The 19,688-nt window shown below is 41.0% G+C and overlaps 1 protein-coding gene across 3 annotated transcripts in view; it reads right to left on the bottom strand.

Moving 5' to 3' along the window:
- Positions 1–5,168: 5,168 nt before the first annotated feature.
- The window catches only part of MRPL48 (mitochondrial ribosomal protein L48), a 49,859-nt gene continuing 35,339 nt past the window's right edge, over positions 5,169–19,688 (bottom strand). For all 3 annotated transcript variants that reach the window (XM_034995162.1, XM_034995165.1, XM_034995163.1), the window contains 4 exons: positions 18,623–18,792; positions 9,114–9,216; positions 6,441–6,530; positions 5,169–5,472 (listed from right to left, as the gene is read on the bottom strand). In XM_034995162.1, the coding sequence (XP_034851053.1) occupies positions 5,398–5,472; positions 6,441–6,530; positions 9,114–9,216; positions 18,623–18,792 (438 nt within the window). In that variant the 3' untranslated portion in view covers positions 5,169–5,397. The remainder of the gene's footprint in view (positions 5,473–6,440; positions 6,531–9,113; positions 9,217–18,622; positions 18,793–19,688) is intronic.

Raw genomic sequence — 19,688 nt, 5'->3', positions numbered from 1 at the left:
AAAGGGCTTAGAAACAGTGTCTGGTACACAGTAAGCATTCACTAAATGTTGCCTATTAACGTGATTATTATTGTGTGCTAGGTACTCTCCTGAGTTACATTTTCTCCTTAACTCCATTAACTCCCCTTTACAGAGGAGGAAATAAAGGTGAGATTGGGGGTTAGACTTTCAAGTGTGTCTTATTCTGAAGTCTATGCTGTTCTCTGTTCTGTGCACTTATAATCTTCCACTGCCTAGTATGATGCTTAACAAAGAGTAAATAACTACATTTACTATGTAAATATTACAGGTTTGTTTGGTTGGTTGATTGGCTTTTTTTTTTACAAAATGCAGGTTAACCAGTGCACATTGTCCACAATGTTCTAGATTGGCATGTTTTTTTAGTCTCTCAGCTCTGGAGCCCATAGCCATGGAGCTGTAATTTAAGGTGGTCCATGCTTGTCCGGAATAATCTATACCCACCTCTGTACAGAGGCTTGGTGCCCCCCCCCCCCCCGTGGCTATTGAGTTGGCCCTTCCCTGCAAGGTCCTTGGCTGGGGACTTGGCCTGTGCTCAGCACAAAGTTGCATGGTAATGTGTTTTACTAGGTGAGTAATAAGAGATGCCTCCCACTCTCCCTCCCTCAGGTAAAGTTGCCAGGCTAAGTCCTTGGGCTGCTGACAAGAAATCCAAAGAGAACTGGAGCCAGTCCAGGTTGAAACCTTATACTTCCCACTGTATAAAATGATAGGGTTCCCTACTCTGCTCCAGCAGGGACTTAAAGCAGGCAGAAATGGGAGGATTCTTTACACCTTTAGCAGCTATCTTCTGAAGAGTTTTCATTCTTTGGAGCTTGGGCATCTTTCAGAGCCTGGGCATTCTGTCTAAATGGTAAGCTAAACCTGAAATGACTGGGAATGAAAGTTATCCCAGGGGGATTTATAAAAACTAAATATATCATTTCAAATTCTCCAAGGAGACCACACATTTGAAGACAAAAATGGCACAAAGAGATCAAAGTATAGATTAAACCAGCACAAGACACACTGGCCACCTGCAGTGCCTTTCCAGCAGATCTAGTTCTAGACACACCCAATGCATGCTCAGAGAGCTTTCCTTCCTTAAGTACAATTTACACCCTAGAAACAGGGGTCTCTGGGCATTGCTACAATGTCTCAATGGCCAAAATGTCCAGATTTCATTTCTTCCTCTGCAGCTAAAGCCTACCCTTGCAGAGTCCACAGCTGGCAATCTCCAGCCTTCTGTGGTGGCAGAACAAGGAAGGCATCCTCAGCCAGAGGAAGGGAACTAAAACATGAACTTGAGGAATCTGTTGGCCTTAACTAGGAAGACTGCCCATTCAACCCAGGCATTCAGTATTCTTGGAAGTTACTGATCTACAAAAAGCCATTTCTCAAAATCTCAGTAATGTGCACTAAACCAGGAATTAAGTGAACTGCAATGATCCCGGGCTGGCATTGGCTAACCTTGGACAAGTCTGTTTCCCTCTTAGGCCAATGATCTCATCTGTAAAATGAAGATTATCCCAAATGTGCACTGATGAAGGCAAAACCAGCACCCAGCTGTTCTGAATCCCAGTCCATTGACCTTTCCTCTCGTCTCTCCTGCCTACCCCTCATGTTATCACAGTGATTCTAGGCACAGTTTAACCGTAACTGGAACACTGAAAACTTAAAGTATGCTGAAGGAATGAACTACTGATAGACACAACAGCATGGATAAAACAGGGTAAATGAAGTCAGACACAAAAGGGTATATATTGTATGTTATTTATATGCAGTACTAGAAAGGCAAAACTAATCTGGGGCACTAGAAACGAGATTAATGGTTGCTTCTGAAGAATGACTATGAAAGAATGTAAAGGAACTTTCTGGGGTTATGGAAGTGTTATCTTGGTAGAAGTATAGGTTTCACGGGTGACTGCATTTTTTTTAAGGTTTTATTTACTTAGTTAGTTAGTTGGTTAGTTAGTTATTTTAAGGGGTGGGGGTGGGAAGCAGAGGGAGAAGGGGAAGCAGAGGGAGAGGGACAAGCAGACTCCAGGCTGAGTGCAGAGCCTGACTCGGGGCTCAATCCCAGGACCCTGGGATCATGACCTGAGCCGAAGGCAGACACTTAGCGACTGAGCCACCCAGGCACCCCAAGATCTGTTGTTTCACTATAAATACAAATTATATCTCAATTAAAAAAAAAAACTATTTAAAAGTATGCTGAAGAAGTTTAGAAGGGAAGGTAATCCAACACTTACTGAGCACTTGCTACCCATTTGTATACATTATCTCCATCTCAAATTCCTAAAAAGAGATTATTCCCATTTTACAGATCAGAAAACTGAGGTTTATGAGGTTAAAATAACTCACCTGAGGCCTTAAGACTAGTAAGTGTAGAAACTAGGAATAGCCCAGGTTTGTCTGACTCTTTCTTTATAATAAGTTGTCTCAGGGAGGGTGGGAGTTATTTTCAACCTTGTACAAGAAGATTTGCACTCCATTTGATTCCACTGCCATATGATTCTAGGAAAGTCCATTTCCTTCTGGACCAGATGAAGCTCGTAATTGTTTTGTAACTCTGAGGTTCTAGCAATAAGAATATCTCCCATCCTTCTTGCCAGGATAAGGCATTAGAAGCAATTTCCATTTATCTCAGAGCAGACTAAGGAGTAACAAAAGCTCTTTGACTCTGGCGAGAGGATAAATCAACTAGGTCAGTGACACAAGAGCTCCAAGGTGACAGAACCCTGCTGCCTCCTATTTAAGAGATAAACCTGACTCATCCCTCAGTGATGTAATGGAAAGGGATGGACTGGGAGTCAAGAGATCTGAATCCTGCTCCCAGCCCTGCCAATGAGGTGTGCTGTGACCTTGGGTAAAAGCACTCCCTTTCCTGGGTCTCTAACCTATTGCTAAAAGAGAGGATCGGGCTAGCTAGGTCCTAATGTTCTTCAGCTCTAGTGTCTTGTCAATTTATGAAATCCTGTGTCCTGCTTCCACAAATCACTAACAAGGAAAAGTGGGAAATGAAAAGAATGATATTTTCCACGTTCCTAAATAGAGTCCATATGGTATGGGGGCTGTGTGTATGTATTTGTAAACATCTGTTTATTCATCTTTATCTTCCTGTCACTATATATCCCCCAAATTACGCTCATCCATTAGCAACTTTTTTATCTTCCCTAAAGGAGACTCAGCAATGAGTAATTCTACAACCAAAATACTAGTCCTCACCTGAAAAATTCTGCCCACACTCCCATTGGGCTTCACTTGGAAGTAGTGGCCTGCTGAACCTTCAGTGTCAATTCAGAGAAGCATTTTAAGTGAAGGCACCTGCTATCTTGACAGCTCTCCCTTAGTGATATACCTTAGAAGGAAATCTGAGTTTCCTCTTGTTGCTTTTAGAGACCAAGGCAAAGAAACCAAAATAACTTCAGGACTGAAACTGTTGAGTTTTAGAAAAGTACATGCAATGCTAAGAATGCTCTGGGCTCCCAAAGCCCTCTATGTAGGGGTACCCCACAGCAGCAGTGGAGTACGGGAGAGAAAGATCTGCCACTTACTAGTTATGTGACCCTTCAGGAGAAGGACGTCTCTTTATCTCTCCAAACCTCGGTTTTTCCATCTGTAAAACTGGAATAATACCAGCAACCTCAAGGGTAATTTTTATAAAGTACATAGCATAATGAGGGCTCAGTAAACGTGAGATACATACTCAGATACTCAAACGCACTTACACATAACCTTTTCACACACACAGATACCCACCCACATGCACACTCATATATACACCCTAAAAGACTGGTGTAAGGATAAGAGCTCACAAAGTACCTTGCACAGAGTCTAGCTCAATAAATGATCACTATTATGTACAAAAGTATGAACTCACTAATGCTCAAAATAGGAAAAACATTAGAGGTCACTTAGACTAGTGGTTCTCAAAGAGGTAACCTTGGACCAGTCGCATGAGCATCAGCATTACCTGAGAACGTGTAAGAAATGCAAATTCTAGGCCCTCACTCAAGATCTCCTAAATCAGAAAAAATGGAGGTGGAGTTCAAAAATTTGTGTTTAAAAAGCCCCCCAGGTGATTCTGATGTACACTTCAGTTTTGAGAACCAGTGACTTAGATCAGGGTCTGACAAACTATTTTTATAAAGGACACATGATGAATGTTTTGGTTTTACGGTCTATGACATAACGACTCTGCCAGTGTGAAAGCAGCCCTAGACTATATGTAAGTGAACAACCATGGCTCTGTCCAATAAACAGGCAATGTGGTTTTAGAACTAAATATAGGTGGTAGTTGTACAACACTGTGAATGTATTAAATACCACTGAACTGTCTGCTTTAAAATGGTTAATTTTGTGGTTTGTGAATTTCACCCCAGTAAATTACTTTTAAAAAAACAAGCAGGCAGTCAGTGGAACTAGGCTCACAAGCAGGAGTTTTCTTTTCTTTTTTTTTTTTAAAGATTTATTTAATTGACAGAAACACAGCGAGAGAGGGAACACAAGCAGGGGGAGTGGGAGAGGGAGAAGCAGGCTTCCCGTGGAGCAGGGAGCCCGATGCAGGGCTCGATCCCAGGCCCCTGGGATCATGACCTGAGCTGAAGGCAGACGCTTAACGACTGAGCCACCCAGGCGCCCCGAGCAGGAGTTTTCTGACCTCTGACCAAGATCAGCCTTAATTCTTTGCTTAAACTCATTCCAGGTAACCCTAAATAGCAGTTATGTAATATCTGCCTGAATATGACGAGTCACTCACTACCCACAAAGCAGTATTTTCACTACAGCCAGACACTGATTCTATCTGAAGAGTTTTTTTCATATACAAAGCCAAAATCTCCATCCCTATGCCTTCTATCCATACGGGGTTTACTTATGTTATGATCCTCTGTTTCGCTAAAAGACTCGATGCCAGCTTGCTTGAAAGGATGAAATCACTCTAATTGGGGATATACTGAAGGGAAACATGCTTCTGTGCTAAAGAGAAAATATAATCCCTTAAAGATACTCCACAGGGGTGCCTGGCTGGCTCAGTGGGTGGAATATGACTCTTGATCTCGGGGTTGTGAGTTCAAGCCCACAATGGGTGCAGAGATTACTTAAAAATAAAATCTTAAAAAAAAAAAAAAAAGATATTCCACAGGATGGACTGACTTCTCACATGCCCATCAGCTGCAGATTTTTATTAGATGGAGGATGTCTTAGGTTGGCTCAAAGGAAAGTGGTGACAATTGGCAAGCACTTCTCCATACAAGAGAGGAGGCATTCCTGGCTCATAGGGATGGGTAGTTATGATATCTAAAGGTCAGGGTCTTCTGCTTAACTTTCACCACTCAGGAAGATCTTCCGTTTGGCACTCAATATCACCAAGCCTGACATGAAAGGGTCTGCAATGAGCTAGTTCAACTTGGCCAACAGTTCTTCCAGTTCTGGCCGAGCTTTGAACCTGCCCTTGAAGTCTTCTTCAGAGTGCTGGGGAGAAGAAAAAGAAAATAAGGGGAAATTACTACAGAGCTTTCAGTTATTCAAACATACACAGCATAAAAAAAAAAAAAATCCATCAGCCAGTTCTGTAGAGAATGATTCCGATTCAACTAACTTTTATTGAGTATCTACTATACACCAGACTTGTATTAGGTACCAAGGATTCTGAATCGGACTTTCTCCCTGCCTTAAGTGAACGCAAGAGTCTGGTGAGAGAAGACGGACACATAAGGAACGAATGTCAAATGCTAGGAGTATCTCATTAGAAGCACTTAAAGAGAGAGAATGCCCAAATTCTCCGTCTACAATCGGAAATAACAGACCTAGGGACTGGAATATTTAAATCAGCATTGCCAGCACATTTTCTCCTGTATACAGATCTATGTGAAACCCAAAAAACAAGAAGAGGATTAATAAGCATGGGCTCAGAACAAGGAGAGCTGGATGCAGCAAATGGCATCAGTCTAAAATGACCTGATGGATCTGTGTCACAACAAGGCTTGCCTCGGCAAACGGACCCAAATACTCAGTATTTAGGCTGAGGTTCCTAATGTTTTCCAAGTTTTCTATGCCAAACTTCCTTCTGATTGGCATTCTTTTCCCAGTCAGGCTACAGTCAAGCCTTGAAGATCCAGAAAAGACCTCTTTAAAGTACATTTCCATATTTGTGTTCTGATTAATTATACTGTATGTACTCTTGAATCATGTTCTTTCTATACACAATTACGGGCTCACTCCTAACATCGGGATACTGTGATGGAGTTCAACTCCTGTGGTCCATACCCATCAGCACTGATGCACTGGAAGGGCCAGGAAAATGATCACGGTAATACTGGTCTGCACAGCTTTTCTGTTTATTACCCACATTTCTGTCTTGTTTCTAAAGCCAGATGCTCTTATCCATATTTTGAGCACAGGTAGGCCACTAGGGGGCCTCTTCTCAAACTAGCACCTACCTCCTTCACTGACAATCTGACTCCTTCAGGAAGATTGCTTTGGATTATTTCCAAAAAAATCTCTGCAAATGTAGCATTCAAACCGCTGATCTGCAAAAAGAAAGGAGATGCTCTGAGAGAGGGTAGTGAAAGCCAGGTGATTGGGCAGACATGGCATGGGCTCAAATGTCAGCTTCAGCAGCTATAGGGCCTGTGGGTGGAGGATTAACACACAGAGCTGGTTTCAGAGCCCAGCCTCTACAGGATTTCTCTTGCCATCAGCCAAGGGGTCTGCTTGCCGACATAGTCATGGCCAATATCTGCCCCTGTAGACAACAGATGTCATAACTGGACCAAGAGGTTATTAAGTCCAGGACGACTTTCTGATTCAACTCAGATTTACCCACATAGACCTGACTGGTGTCAGACCTTGTGCAGAGAATCCAGAGGTGAATCAGATGTGTGGTAGAAGGACATGCAGGGGGCTACAGGAACCCACAAGAGATATCTCTACCTAACTTGGGGGGGGGTCAAAGACAGCCTCCAAAAAAGGTAACTTCTAGGTGGAGTCTTGAAGAAAAACAGGAGTAAACTGGGAGAATTCAGCAGTAGTATGGAGGGTTTTCTTTCTTTTTCTTTTTTTTTTTTTTTAAAGATTTTATTTATTTATTTGACAGAGACAGAGACAGCGAGAGCAGGAACACAAGCAGGGGGAGTGGGAGAGGGAGAAGCAGGCTTCCCTTGGAGCAGGGAGCCTGATGCAGGACTCGATCCCAGGACTCTGGGATCATGACCTGAGCTGAAGGCAGACGCTTAACGACTGAGCCACCCAGGCGCCCAGTATGGAGGGTTTTCAAGGCAGAGGAAACAATATTCAGTAAAATGTGGATGCATAGCACCGTACTACAGAATTAAAACTAGTTCCATGTGTCGCTACAACGAATGGGGTGAGAAGAGGAAAACCAGGAAGAGAATCATAAAAGTATTTAGGCACTAAAGAGTCCAAACTTTATCCTGTGGGCCTGAGTGGCAAGTTAGATCTTTAAGATCTGTATCCCAAATAATTTATTTATTTATTTATTTTTAAGATTTTATTTATTTATTTGGCAGAGAGAGACACAGCGAGAGAGGGAACACAAGCAGGGGGAGTGGGAGAGGGAGAAGCAGGCTTCCTGCGAAGCAGGAAGTGCCCCCAAATAATTTATTTCTGATATTTTAAAAACTAGATTGTTAAGTAGTTACTTACTTATTTTTTTTAAGTAGGCTCCGCGCTCAGGGGCACCTGGGTGGCTCAGTGGGTTAAGAGTCTGCCTTTGGCTCAGGTCATGATCCCAGAGTCCTGGGATCAAGCCCCACCTGGGCGGGCTCCCTGCTCAGCAGGGAGTTTGCTTCTCCCTTTCCCTCTGCCCCTCCCCCCATGCGCATGTGCATACACTCTCTCTCAAATAAATAAATAAAATCTTAAAAAAAAAAAAAGTAGGCTCCACACTGTGTGGAGCCAGATGCAGGGCTTAAACTCATAACCCCGAGATCAAGACCCAAATTGAGATCAAGAGCTGAGCACTTAACCAACTGAGCCATCCAGGCACCCCAGTACTTAATTATTTTTAAAGTTAGCATAGATTTAAGGTGTTACTACCTTAACATTCCTTTCATTATCTTGCTGATATACTTCTTGAGTGGATCTAAATGGGGTGATGTCCATATGTTAGAATATTATTTGGCAATAAAAAGGAATGAAGCACTGACACGTGCTACAACGTGGATAAACCCTGAAAACACGCTAAGTGGAAGAAGCAAGACCTAAAAGGCCATATATTGTACAATTCCATTTAAATGTCCCAAAGAGGTAAAATCACAGAGGCAGAAAGAGATTAGTGGTCGTCAAAAGCTAGGGGAATGGGGAAAGAGGAGTGACTGTAAATGGGTAGTTTCTTTTTGGGGTGATGAAATTGTCCAAAAATTGATTGTGGTGATGGCTGCACAACTGTGAATATATTAAAACCCATTTAATTGTACACTTTAAAAGAGTAAATTGTATATGAATAAACTCTCAATAAAGCTGCTATAAAAAGGGGTGATATTAAGTGTGAATTTTTAATAACTCTGGGCACCCTCATGGTAATGTGGTTGTCATCCATCTGTCTCTGCAGTAAAACAACAGAAACCACAGCTAGATTTAAAGGGGTTTTGCTCTCAGCAGGTGCATGAATGGATATCAGAGGACAAAGAAGGGTTAAACATTAGACTCAAAGGTGGGGAGGATTATAGAAAAAGAAAAACATCAGTTCTTCTACAATTAGTTTTATATATGCTGAGTGTAAGACACCTGTGGAATATCCTAGTGGAGAAGTCCAATAAACAAGTGGATATCAGGTTTGAAGCTAAACCAAAAGGTCAGGATTGGAGATGTACATGTAGGGGTTATCAGTATATTATAACCCATCAGGACTAGGAGATATGTGTTAGGGGGTTGTCAGAATATAATGATGGTCATTGAGGCCTGGGAAATGAATGAAATTGCATAGAGGGAAGGTATTACATATGGAGAGATAGAGGGATCAAGAACTAAACCCTAAAGAACATCATCATGCAAGGGGCAGCCAAGAGGAAAAGAAGGGCCTGGTAGGAGAAAAAAGAGGCAGAAAAACCAGGAGAGGCAAGTATGTTTCAAGGTTCTCCCAGAGTACCTACCTGAACCACTCGCTCATGCGTGGTAAGAACTGAGTCCAGGAGCATTTTGCTGCCTTGGTCCTGCAGCCGCAACACCTCCATGGTTTTGGTGGGCATAGCATAACTATGGGAAGGAAGAGGGGACTGTGAAGGAGGCTCCCTTAAGTCAGCAGCACCACTTCCATCAGGGGGGTCCCTGAGTACAGCCACTTCCGCAATGCAGTAGCTCCTGGAATCTAGGGCTCTTCATCTGCAGCCAGGGGGAAGGAACCAGCTCCTCCTAAACCTTCTCCAGAAGCCTCTAAACTCCCTGAGGGGGCAGACTATGTCTAATGCCTTTCTACATCCCTAGTTCTTGCCTGACACAACACTGAATAAAATCTGGTGATGAATAACTTATTTGCTGCTACTAAAGAAGAGCCAATTCTAAAAGAATCAATGTCATCACTTTGGAGGCTAACCTTGGGTATTTCACCTCTTCGGGAGAAATAAGGCATGAAACCCAACTGTTTTCAAAGAGCAAGATTTCTCAACATCAGCACTGTTAACATTTTAGACCAAATAATTCTTTGTTGTGGGGGGCTGGCCTAGGTATTCCTAAACTCTACCCACAAGATGCCAATAGTACCCTCCAATGTGGTAACAATAAAAATTATCTCCAGGGGCGCCTGGGTGGCTCAGTCGGTTAAGCATCTGACTTCAGCTCAGGTCATGATCTCAGGGTCCTGGGATTGGCCCTGCCTTGGGTTTTGCACTCAGTGGGAAGGCTGCTTCTCCCCCTCCCTCCGCCCCTCCCCCTGCTCATGCTCTCTCTGTCTCTCTGTCAAATAAATAAATAAAATCTTAAAAAAAAAATTGTCTCGGGCGCCTGGGTGGCTCAGTTGGTTAAGCGACTGCCTTCAGCTCAGGTCATGATCCTGGAGTCCCGGGATCGAGTCCCATGTTGGGCTCCCCACTCGGTGGGGAGTCTGCTTCTCCCTCTGACCCTTTCCCCTCTCATGCTCTCTCTCACTCTCTCTCTCTCCAATAAATAAATAAAATCTTTAAAAATAAAAATTAAAAAAATAAAAAAAAAATTGTCTCCAGACACTGTTAAATGTCCCCAGCTTGAGAAATACTGTTGTAGAGACTGTGCTTGCTATGATCAGCTTCATAGCCATGAAAAGAACACTAGATTTGAGGTCAAATCTCAGCCCTGTGTCTTATTAGCAATATTTACTAAGGCAAATTACTTGTCTCTCTGGACCTCAGTTTCTTCCAGAATAAAGAGGATTACAATCTAGGTCTCTATCAATAGACGTGTGAAGATCAGGCATGGTGATGAGATAGGATCGATGGCTACACAGAAATGGGTACTAGTGCTGTGTTCGTCTTATCAGAAAGTTCACCAAAATGAAGATAAATGAAATAACAACAGTAGAATTCCTGAATTTTCATGTCACACAAAGCTTCATCAATTGATAGCAAGGGCCATGGCCCTCTACGAAATGAATAATGGATATAATGGAAAATGGACTAGAGACACAACAGTCAGTCCTGGATTTAAATATTGGCTCTGCCACTTAATTGCTATTTAACCCTGGACAAATTAATTCAGCTTTTGAGTCTCAGATTCTTTAGCTACAAAATGGAGATAATAAGGATAATAATACCTAGTTCATAAGGTTGTTGTAATGATTAAGTGAAATTACATAAGCAATTTGCCTGGCATAATATGCCTACAAACGCCAGTTCCCTTGCTCTTACAAACAGTAAATGCTAGGGGTGCCTGGGTGGCTCAGTTGTTAAGCGTCTGCCTTCGGCTCAGGTCATGATCCCAGGGTCCTGGGATGGAGCCCCGCATCAGGCTCCCTGCTCCGCAGGAAGCCTGCCTCTCCCCCTCCCACTCTCCCTGCTTGTGTTCCCTCTCTTGCTGTGTCGCTCTCTGTCAAATAAATAAAATCTTTAAAAAAAACAGTAAATGCTAGGTATTACAGACTCTTCCAGGTAACCTCCCTAAATAACATTCTTTCCCACTTTCCAGCACAATCTCTGACCTCCTCTTCCAATTCAAATTTGGTAATAACTTCCCTACATAAATAAGGACACATTCACAGACTTGTTATGGAAGAGCAAATAAAATAACTATGTAAAGCTTTCAGGAAAGTAAAAAGCACTCTAAAATGCTATTTTTCTTTCTTGACATTCTGCAGATAAGACTGACTGACTGAAGTGGGAATTGTCCATTCGTGCCACTGAGCATGCATTTTATTCTTCAACACTTACTAGCAAGATGTCTTTGATTTGTTCATTCACTCACTCATTCATTCATTCATTCATTCATTCATTCAACAAACATTTACTGAAAGCCTGTTCTGTCCTAGGCATGCTGGTGGGCAATATGCAGCCTGTGCTTTAAAGGAGTCCGCTAAGAGTGTTTTGGAGAGACAAACATCTTCACTACAGTAAGACAAAGGCAATAATAGGCATGTACCGAATATTACAGGGACAAGAGAGAGAAAGGGGGCTCAGAGAAGACTTCACAGGCGGGATAGGCTTTTATCAAGATGTTAAAAATAAACATATAGGTGTTTGCCTGGAGAGCATTCCAAAAAGTGAAGCAGATCTACAAAGGCACGAGAGGCCCTCAAAGAGAACTAACAGAAAAGCCAGACATAGTTTGATAAAGAATACTGGGAACTCTGTTCATTTCAAAGTAGAATAGGCCTTTGAGTAGTTAAGAATATATGTAAATTTTCTTTAGTGTCTACACTTTTCTGCACTTTACAAATTTTCTGCAATAAACATTACTTGGATGATTAGACAGGAAAAACAGAAGGGAAGAAATGAAATAACTCAATGTCAAAAGTCAATCTAAAATGACAAACTAATGCTACCTTCGGGAAGTACTACCTGGGACAGGACACAAGGGAGACTGCTGGCGTGCTAGGGAACTTAAAATCTGTGGACGCTAGTAAATATAAATCATACCTCCATTTTACTTTTTTTTAAGATTTATTTATTTTTGAAAGAGAGAGACAGAGACCAAGCATGCATTTGCATGAGTGGGGGCCGGGAAGGGCAGAGGGAGAGGGGGAGGGAGAGAGTGAGAGAGAGCCTCAAGCAGACTCCCTGGCTGAGCCCTGAGCACGGATTCCCATGCAGGGCACCATATCACGACCCCAGACCATGATCTGAGCCGAAATCAAGAGTGGGAGGCTTAACCGACTGAGCCACCCAGGCACCCCTGTACCTCCATTTTAAACAATGTAAGTGGACTTCAAGAAAAAGGAAAAAAAAAAAAAAAGAGTAGCCTTACAGAGAGTGATGCTGAGCGATGCTTTTATTCTCCACAAAGCACAGGGGCTAGATCAGCTTCAGGCTGGGAAGCTGCTCCCAGATGAGTAAGATTTCCATCTCCAGGCAGCTGCTCAGCAAGGGAGGCAGGCAAATTAAGAGACCTGCAGGATAGGCTTCTTCCTCTCCCCTCCTGGGTGAGTTGCAGCTGCAGCAGTGCAGACCGTTTATAGAACAAAAGCCAGCACACCGCTCCCCTGCCCAATTCCATCTCAAGGTCAGAGCCCTACCCTGCCACTCCCAGAGGAAAAATGGATCATGATGAAATGAAAATCAGAAGAAAAGAAAATCATTTCATCTCTGAAAAGCTGGGCAGCGAGAATGCCTAACAATACGATGGTCTGAAAACCTCAATCAATGCAGGGCAGTGAGTTGCTGAAAATGAACATCTCTTTAGGCTTTGTGCTATTTGGAGCAAAGAGCAGAGAAGAGGCAAAAAGCAGCACATCATTCATTCTGCTGTTCTAGGAATCATGTCCATGACTATTGGAACTCAATCCAAGTCAGTGAATATTTATTCAGTGCTTACTATGTGTCAGGTACTGGGCAAGGTCTCAGGGTTAAACTGTTAATGAAGATAGAAACAGTCCTTGCCTTATAGATCTTAGAGTCTAAGAAGGAAGGCCACTAATCGTCAAGTAATTACGAGGGCAAGGAATGAGCGCTATGAAAGGGAAATTATATAATCTTTACTTCTCCTCAATATATAACATAAAGACCTAATTTAATGAGGTTCTCTGAAGAACTGACATCCAATATGAAGCCTAAGAAAAAAGTAGGGGTTAGTTACATAAAGGGGAAAGAGTATTCTAAGCTCTAGAGAGCAAGCATATGCATAGGTCTTGAGGTGGAAAGGGATAAGCCCCACTTTAACTGGAGGGAGAGGAAGAGGGGAAGGGAAATATGAGTTAAGGCAAGAGAAGCAAGCCCAGGCCATCAGGCACCTAGCAAGCCATGTGAGGAACTTTAACTCTGATCCTAAAGGAATGGGAAGCCATAGAAGGATTTTAAGGCATGGTAGTAACCTGATCGTATTTCCATTCTAGAAAGATCACACCGAAAGCTGTGTGGAGAACCAATTACGGGGAATTGAGAATTTGAAAAAAAGTGAGTTCAAATCCAGATCTTGCCATTTATTAGATGTATGACCATAGGCAAGCTTCTATTATATTAATAACAATTGGGGCACCCGGGTGGCTCAGTCGTTAAGTGTCTGCCTTCGGCTCGGGTCATGATCCCAGGGTCCTGGGATCAAGCCCCACATCAGGCTCCCTGGTCAGTGGGAAGCCTGCTTCTCCCTCTCCCACTCCCCCTGCTTGTGTTCCCTCTCTCACTGTGTCTCTCTCTCTCTCAAATAAATAAAATCTTTAAAAACAAAAACAAACAAACAAACAAAACAGCACCCTTTAAGAAGTCCTTTTGAAACTTCAAAGCACTATTCCAGGGAGCTGACCTACTGGAGGGATGATAACATTCTGTAAATGACATTTAATGCCTCTTTGCCACCACAGAAGCTACCCCTAACCCCTGCCAGCTAAAAACAAAAACAAAAACAAAAAAACTTCTCATTAATTATTAATAACAATATAATTTACAGGGTGTTTGCAATGTTCCAGTCTCTCTGCTAAGTGCTATCATATACTATCTTGTTTAATTTTCAGAACTTAAAGGAATAAGAAAATGATCATTCCCATTATATAGATGAGGAAACTGAGGTTCAGAATTTACCAAAGTCATGCTGCCACTAGCTGGTAGAACTAGAATTTGAACATAGGCAGTTTGATTCCAGAGCCTGTACTCATAACCATTTGTTACTCAAAGTATGGTCCATAGACAAGTTGCTGGTGAACAAACTGCTTGTTACCAGTCCGAGACAAGATAAGAAGCAGGCAACAGTCACTAAACATGCTATTTAATTCAGCAGACATTTTTTTTCAATAGTGAGACTTTTTTGATGAAGGGAGCAAAGCACTAATGTACATTTTGGCATAAGCTTCTGATATCTTTGCAGAGTGGCACTTTGAGGAAGCATCGCTCTAAATTATAATGCTATTCAGCCTCCTTGAACTGACATTGCACTTTATCCTTCACTTACCACCTTGCACATTATGCTGTATACACACACACACACTCCCTGAAATCAGGGACATTCTCCTTAGTCTCCTCCAGTCAGGATGTCTATCTAGTACAATATCTACCACATAGCAGGAAAAGGCTCAATCAGTAGTTTTTTAATTGATTTTAATTAAAGCACTTTCATTAAACTTTAGGAAATGCATCCCATGTATACCACACAATTGGATCATGCAGTCATTTTCAAGAGCCTGTCATTCTTTCAACAATGGCTTAATGTCCCCCATGTGGCAGGTCTTGCGTTAGATGCTAAAGAAATAAAAAAAAAAAAAAGAACACAGTTCCCACTAGTCAGTGGGGAGGGGAGCTGACACATGAATAGATTATTATAGCCCAGAGCACTAAGTGACATGATAGAAGTGTGTGTCAAGTGCTGAAAGAGCAACCAACTCTCTGGGGCATCACAAAAAGATAAAGCACATCTTTCGTCCTAAAACAATTGAAGTACTATCAGCTGTGAGAGCTAAAGTCACAGCTTATTATCCAATCTTCTAGACAGCATGTTTAGCACAGTTACACTAAGTTATAAAGGTTTAAAAGTTCAAATTTCACTTAAGGACTTAAAATAAGACCCCCTATAATTAAAAATCCTGGAGTCAGGCAGAAATGGGTTAAATCTAGGCCACTTACTGGTTCTGTGACTTTTGGGCTTTCTGAGCCTTGGTTTCCTCATCTGTAAAATGGGAACATACTACTATCTAATCAGTAAGGAAGTATAAATCTTGCCATATTCACATACTGTGCCATGTATTACCTTGCCACAATGACAAACCACCCAAATGATTATTTATTAAATATTTTTCTTTAAATCAATTCACTTAAAAAGTTAATTAAAAAAAAACTTTTTGTAGAGCAATTGGAATTCATGTTGCTGATGAGAAAGAAAACGGTATATATAGCCACTTTGGAAAACAGTTTGGCAGGTTCTTAGATTTTATTTTTTATTATTTATTTGAGAGAGAGAGAATGAGAGAGCACATGAGAGGGGGGAGGGTCAGAGGGAGAGAAGCAGGCTCCCCGCTGAGCAGGGAGCCTGATGCGGGACTTGATCCCAGGACTCCAGGATCATGACCTGAGCCAAAGGCAGTCGCTTAACCAACTGAGCCACCCAGGTGCCCAGTTTGGCAGGTTCTTATAAATTTAAAAATCCACTGCACTTACCATTCGACCCAGCAATTACATAGAGAAATGAAAACTTACGTTCTCACAAAAACCTGTACAAGTTTATAGCGGCTTTATTTATAACTGCCAAAAACTGGAAATAACACAAATGGCCTTCAACCATTGAACAGATAAACAAACATACATCCATTCAATGAAATGCTAATCAGCAAGGAAAAGGAACAAACTACTTGATACAGGCAACAAAAGAAATTAGTCTCAAATATATTATCTAAGTGAAAGAAGCCAGACTCAAAAGGAAAAATACTGTATAATTCCACTTACATCGCATTCTGGAAAAGGCAAAACTATAGGGACAGAAAACAGATCTGTTTGTGAGGGACTGGGGGTAGGGGAGGGATTAACTACAAAGGCAGAAGGGAACTTCTTGGGATAATGTAAAGTTCTATATCTTGAGTATGATGGTATTTACTGTGTGCATTTGTGAAAACGCACAGAAAATTGTTCACTAAAAGGGTGAATTTTACTAAAGGTAAATTGTATCTCAATAAGCCTGACTTTATATCACCAGTATCAGCTGCCATTAAGAGAAATTTTTTTTAAAAAGTACAGTGGGGGTGCCTGGATGGCTGTCAGTAGAACACACGACTCTTGATCTCAGGGTTGTGAGTTCAAGCCCCACATTGGGCCTAGAGCTTACTTAAAGAAAAAAAAAAAAGTACAATGAAAAGAAAACAAAATAATGTTGTAAAATTCTAGCTAGAGCCAAAGACTCTGAGTCTCAGGTCCCTTCTCTGTTATGAAGATTAGGAAGTGCTAGAGTGGCATGACCACAACCACACAAAGAATTTCTCCTTGACATAATTAGGTTGAATGAGAGTTAAAAAGGGAAGAAATTTCTCACCATGTGATTTAATGTTATTTAAAGCAAACTACAGGGCATCCCACACTTTCTGAAACACTGAGATATATAAAGTGCCTGGCCTGAAGTAGCTAGCCAGGAAGTGTTAGTTCTCCTCCCCTACAGTTTTCCAGCAAATCCAAAGAGTAAATGAAAAGCAGAGCAGGCAAAGAAACCCTAAATAAATGGGGAGATATGCTTTGTTAATGGATCAGGGGAATCAAAATCGATGTCAATTCTCTTCAAATTGACCTACAGACTGAACATAATCCTAATAAAATTCCATCAGGTTCCTTTATGTAGAAATCAACAAACTAATTCTAAATTTTTTTTTAAAGATTTTATTTATTTATGTGAGAGAGAGGATGAGAGGAGAGAGAGAGCACATGAGAGGGGGGAGGGTCAGAGGGAGAAGCAGACTCCCCGCTGAGCAGGGAGCCTGATGCGGGACTCGATCCCGGGACTCCAGGATCATGACCTGAGCCGAAGGCAGTCGCTTAACCAACTGAGCCACCCGGGCGCCCAATTCTAAAATTTTTATAGAAAGCCAAAGGACCTAGAATAGCCAAAATAATTTTGCTAAAAAAAAAAAAAGAACAAAGTTGTAGTTTCAGGAATCAAGCTATAGTAATCAAGATACCTGGTGTATGGTATAAGCATTGATACATGAATCACCACAATAGAATAGAGTCCAGAAATAGACCCACATATACATGGTTAACTGACTTTCAAAAAGTGCTAAGACAATTTGATAAAGATAGAAAATCTTCTCAATAAATGAATATAAATGGAACACCTGGATATTTATAAGAAGAAAAAAAAGAAAAGAAAGAACTTTGACCCATATCTCACATCATATACAAAAAAACCACCCCAAAATCAAAAATGGATCATCGACCTAAAGGTAAAACTTAAAACTACAGAACTTCTAGAAGAAAACACAGGAGAATATCTTGTGATCTTGAGTTAGACAAAGTTTTCTTAGATAGAACACCAAAAGTATGAACGATAAAAGAAAAAATTGATAAACTGAACTTCATCAAACTTAAAAAAGTCTGCCCTCCAAAGGACTCAGCTAAGAATATGACAAGGTAAGTCAAAGACAGGGAGAAAATATTTGCAAAAGACATACTGAAAAAAAAACTGGTATCCAAAAATAGAAAAAGAATTTTCATAATAATAAGAAAACAAACAACCCAATTTTAAAAATGGACAAAAGACTTGGACATGTCATCAAAGCAGATATACAGAAGGCAAATAAGCATATGAAAAGATGTTCAAAATCATTATTTACTAGGGAAATGAAAATTAAAAACTACGAGATACCACTGTATATCTATTAGAATAACTTTAGAAAAAAAACTGACAATATCAAATGCTGACCAGGAAAAGGAGTTACTTTAACTCTCATACACTGTTGGTGGGAAAACAAAATGGTGCAACCACTTTGGAAAACAGATGTCAGTTTTTTATAAAGTTAAACATACAGTCACCATACAACCCCCAAATCCCAGGCTTAGGTAGCTATCCAGGAGAAAAGATATATGCCCCACAAAACATACATGAGAATGCTTATGACAGCTTTATTCATAATCACCAATAAACTGGAAGCAATGCAGATGTATATCAACTGCTGAATGGATAAACCAATTAAGGTCCATCACTTAATGGAATACTACTCAGCAATAAAATATTTCCAAAAACATGGAAGAATCTTAAACACATTATGTTAAGTGAAAGAGGTCAGACACAAAAAGCTACACACTGTATGATTCCATTTACATGATGTTCTGGAGACTTAAAACAACAGGACAGAAAATCAATTGTTGGTTGCCAGGGATTATGACTACACCTGGGCACTGGGGAAATTTTGGAGTTAGTGTAACTGTTCTATATTCTGATTGTGGTAAACTATATGCCTAAAAAGGGTGAATTTTACTAAATGTAAACTATGTCTCAAAACCTCATTTAACAACAATGACAAAGCAGAGCATGCTATTCACACCAAGAACATCCCATGCAAAGGCATCCTTCATACCTTTCCTCAACTTTAATGGATAGATGGTTGCAGAGGTTGTGAACATATTGGGCATAACTCTCTGCCACGGCCATGTCATATGCAGTCAAGTGAATGTTTAAAATCCCATATTCATAATCTGTCCCCAAATTAATGGGTCTAACTTCCACTTTTCCTTTCTTCTTCTTGGGCTGAACAGAAAACAAAAGGAGAAAGAAAATAAATCAAAGTGTTATTACAAAAAAATTCTAATCATCCCATCTTGATATCAAAGAAATCAGTCTTTCAAATCAATTTGTTTACCATTTTTCTCTTAGGTTACCTTACCTTCAAACTGAAGTTCCCCTGGGAAGGAATGGGTAGCTTCCCTTGCCATTCTGGGCTGTGACATCAGCCAACAGAAGGAGAGGGAATATTGCTGGCATTACTTTAACACAAATACAAATGACTATCTTCTGCAATTAACTTGTTATGAGACTCAGCCCCCTCCCTGGCCCTCACCTTCCCAATCTTCAAATTGGTGGGGTTATGCTAGATAACAGATTCTTTTTTTTTTTTTAAAGATTTTATTTATTTACTTGATAGAGAGAGAGACAGCGAGAAAGGGAACACAAGCAGGGGGAGTGGGAGAGGGAGAAGCAGGCTTCCCGCGGAGCAGGGAGGCCAATGTGGAGCTTGATCCCAGGACCCTGAGATCATGACCCAAGCCGAAGGCAATCGCTTAACTGACTGAGCCACCCAGGTGCCCCTAGATAACAGATTCTTAATCTAGAACCCAGTGAGGGATTTCAAGTGGTCTATCAACCCCAAAATTTATATGCAAAATTTTACATGCGTGTGTACTTTTCTGAAAGAATTCTTAGCTTTCATCAGTATCTTAAATCAATTGCAAGGAAACTCAGCATTAGATCTCTTCCAGCCCTCCTAGCTTAGAAATTCTGCAATTATTTAGTCTTCCTTTTAAGAATTGAGAGGTAGAGAGAATGCACGTGAATAATATTATGTAGAAATCAAGCCTAGACCTGGAACGAAAATCTGTATATTGTCTCTCTCTCTCAAATAAATAAAGAAACCTTTAAAAAAAAAA

This window comes from Mirounga leonina, unplaced genomic scaffold (genome assembly GCF_011800145.1).
Source record: "Mirounga leonina isolate KUSES-001 unplaced genomic scaffold, KU_Mleo_1.0 Mir_92, whole genome shotgun sequence".
NCBI classification, from domain to species: Eukaryota; Metazoa; Chordata; class Mammalia; order Carnivora; family Phocidae; genus Mirounga; species Mirounga leonina.
This window is presented reverse-complemented; position numbering and strand designations above follow the sequence as displayed.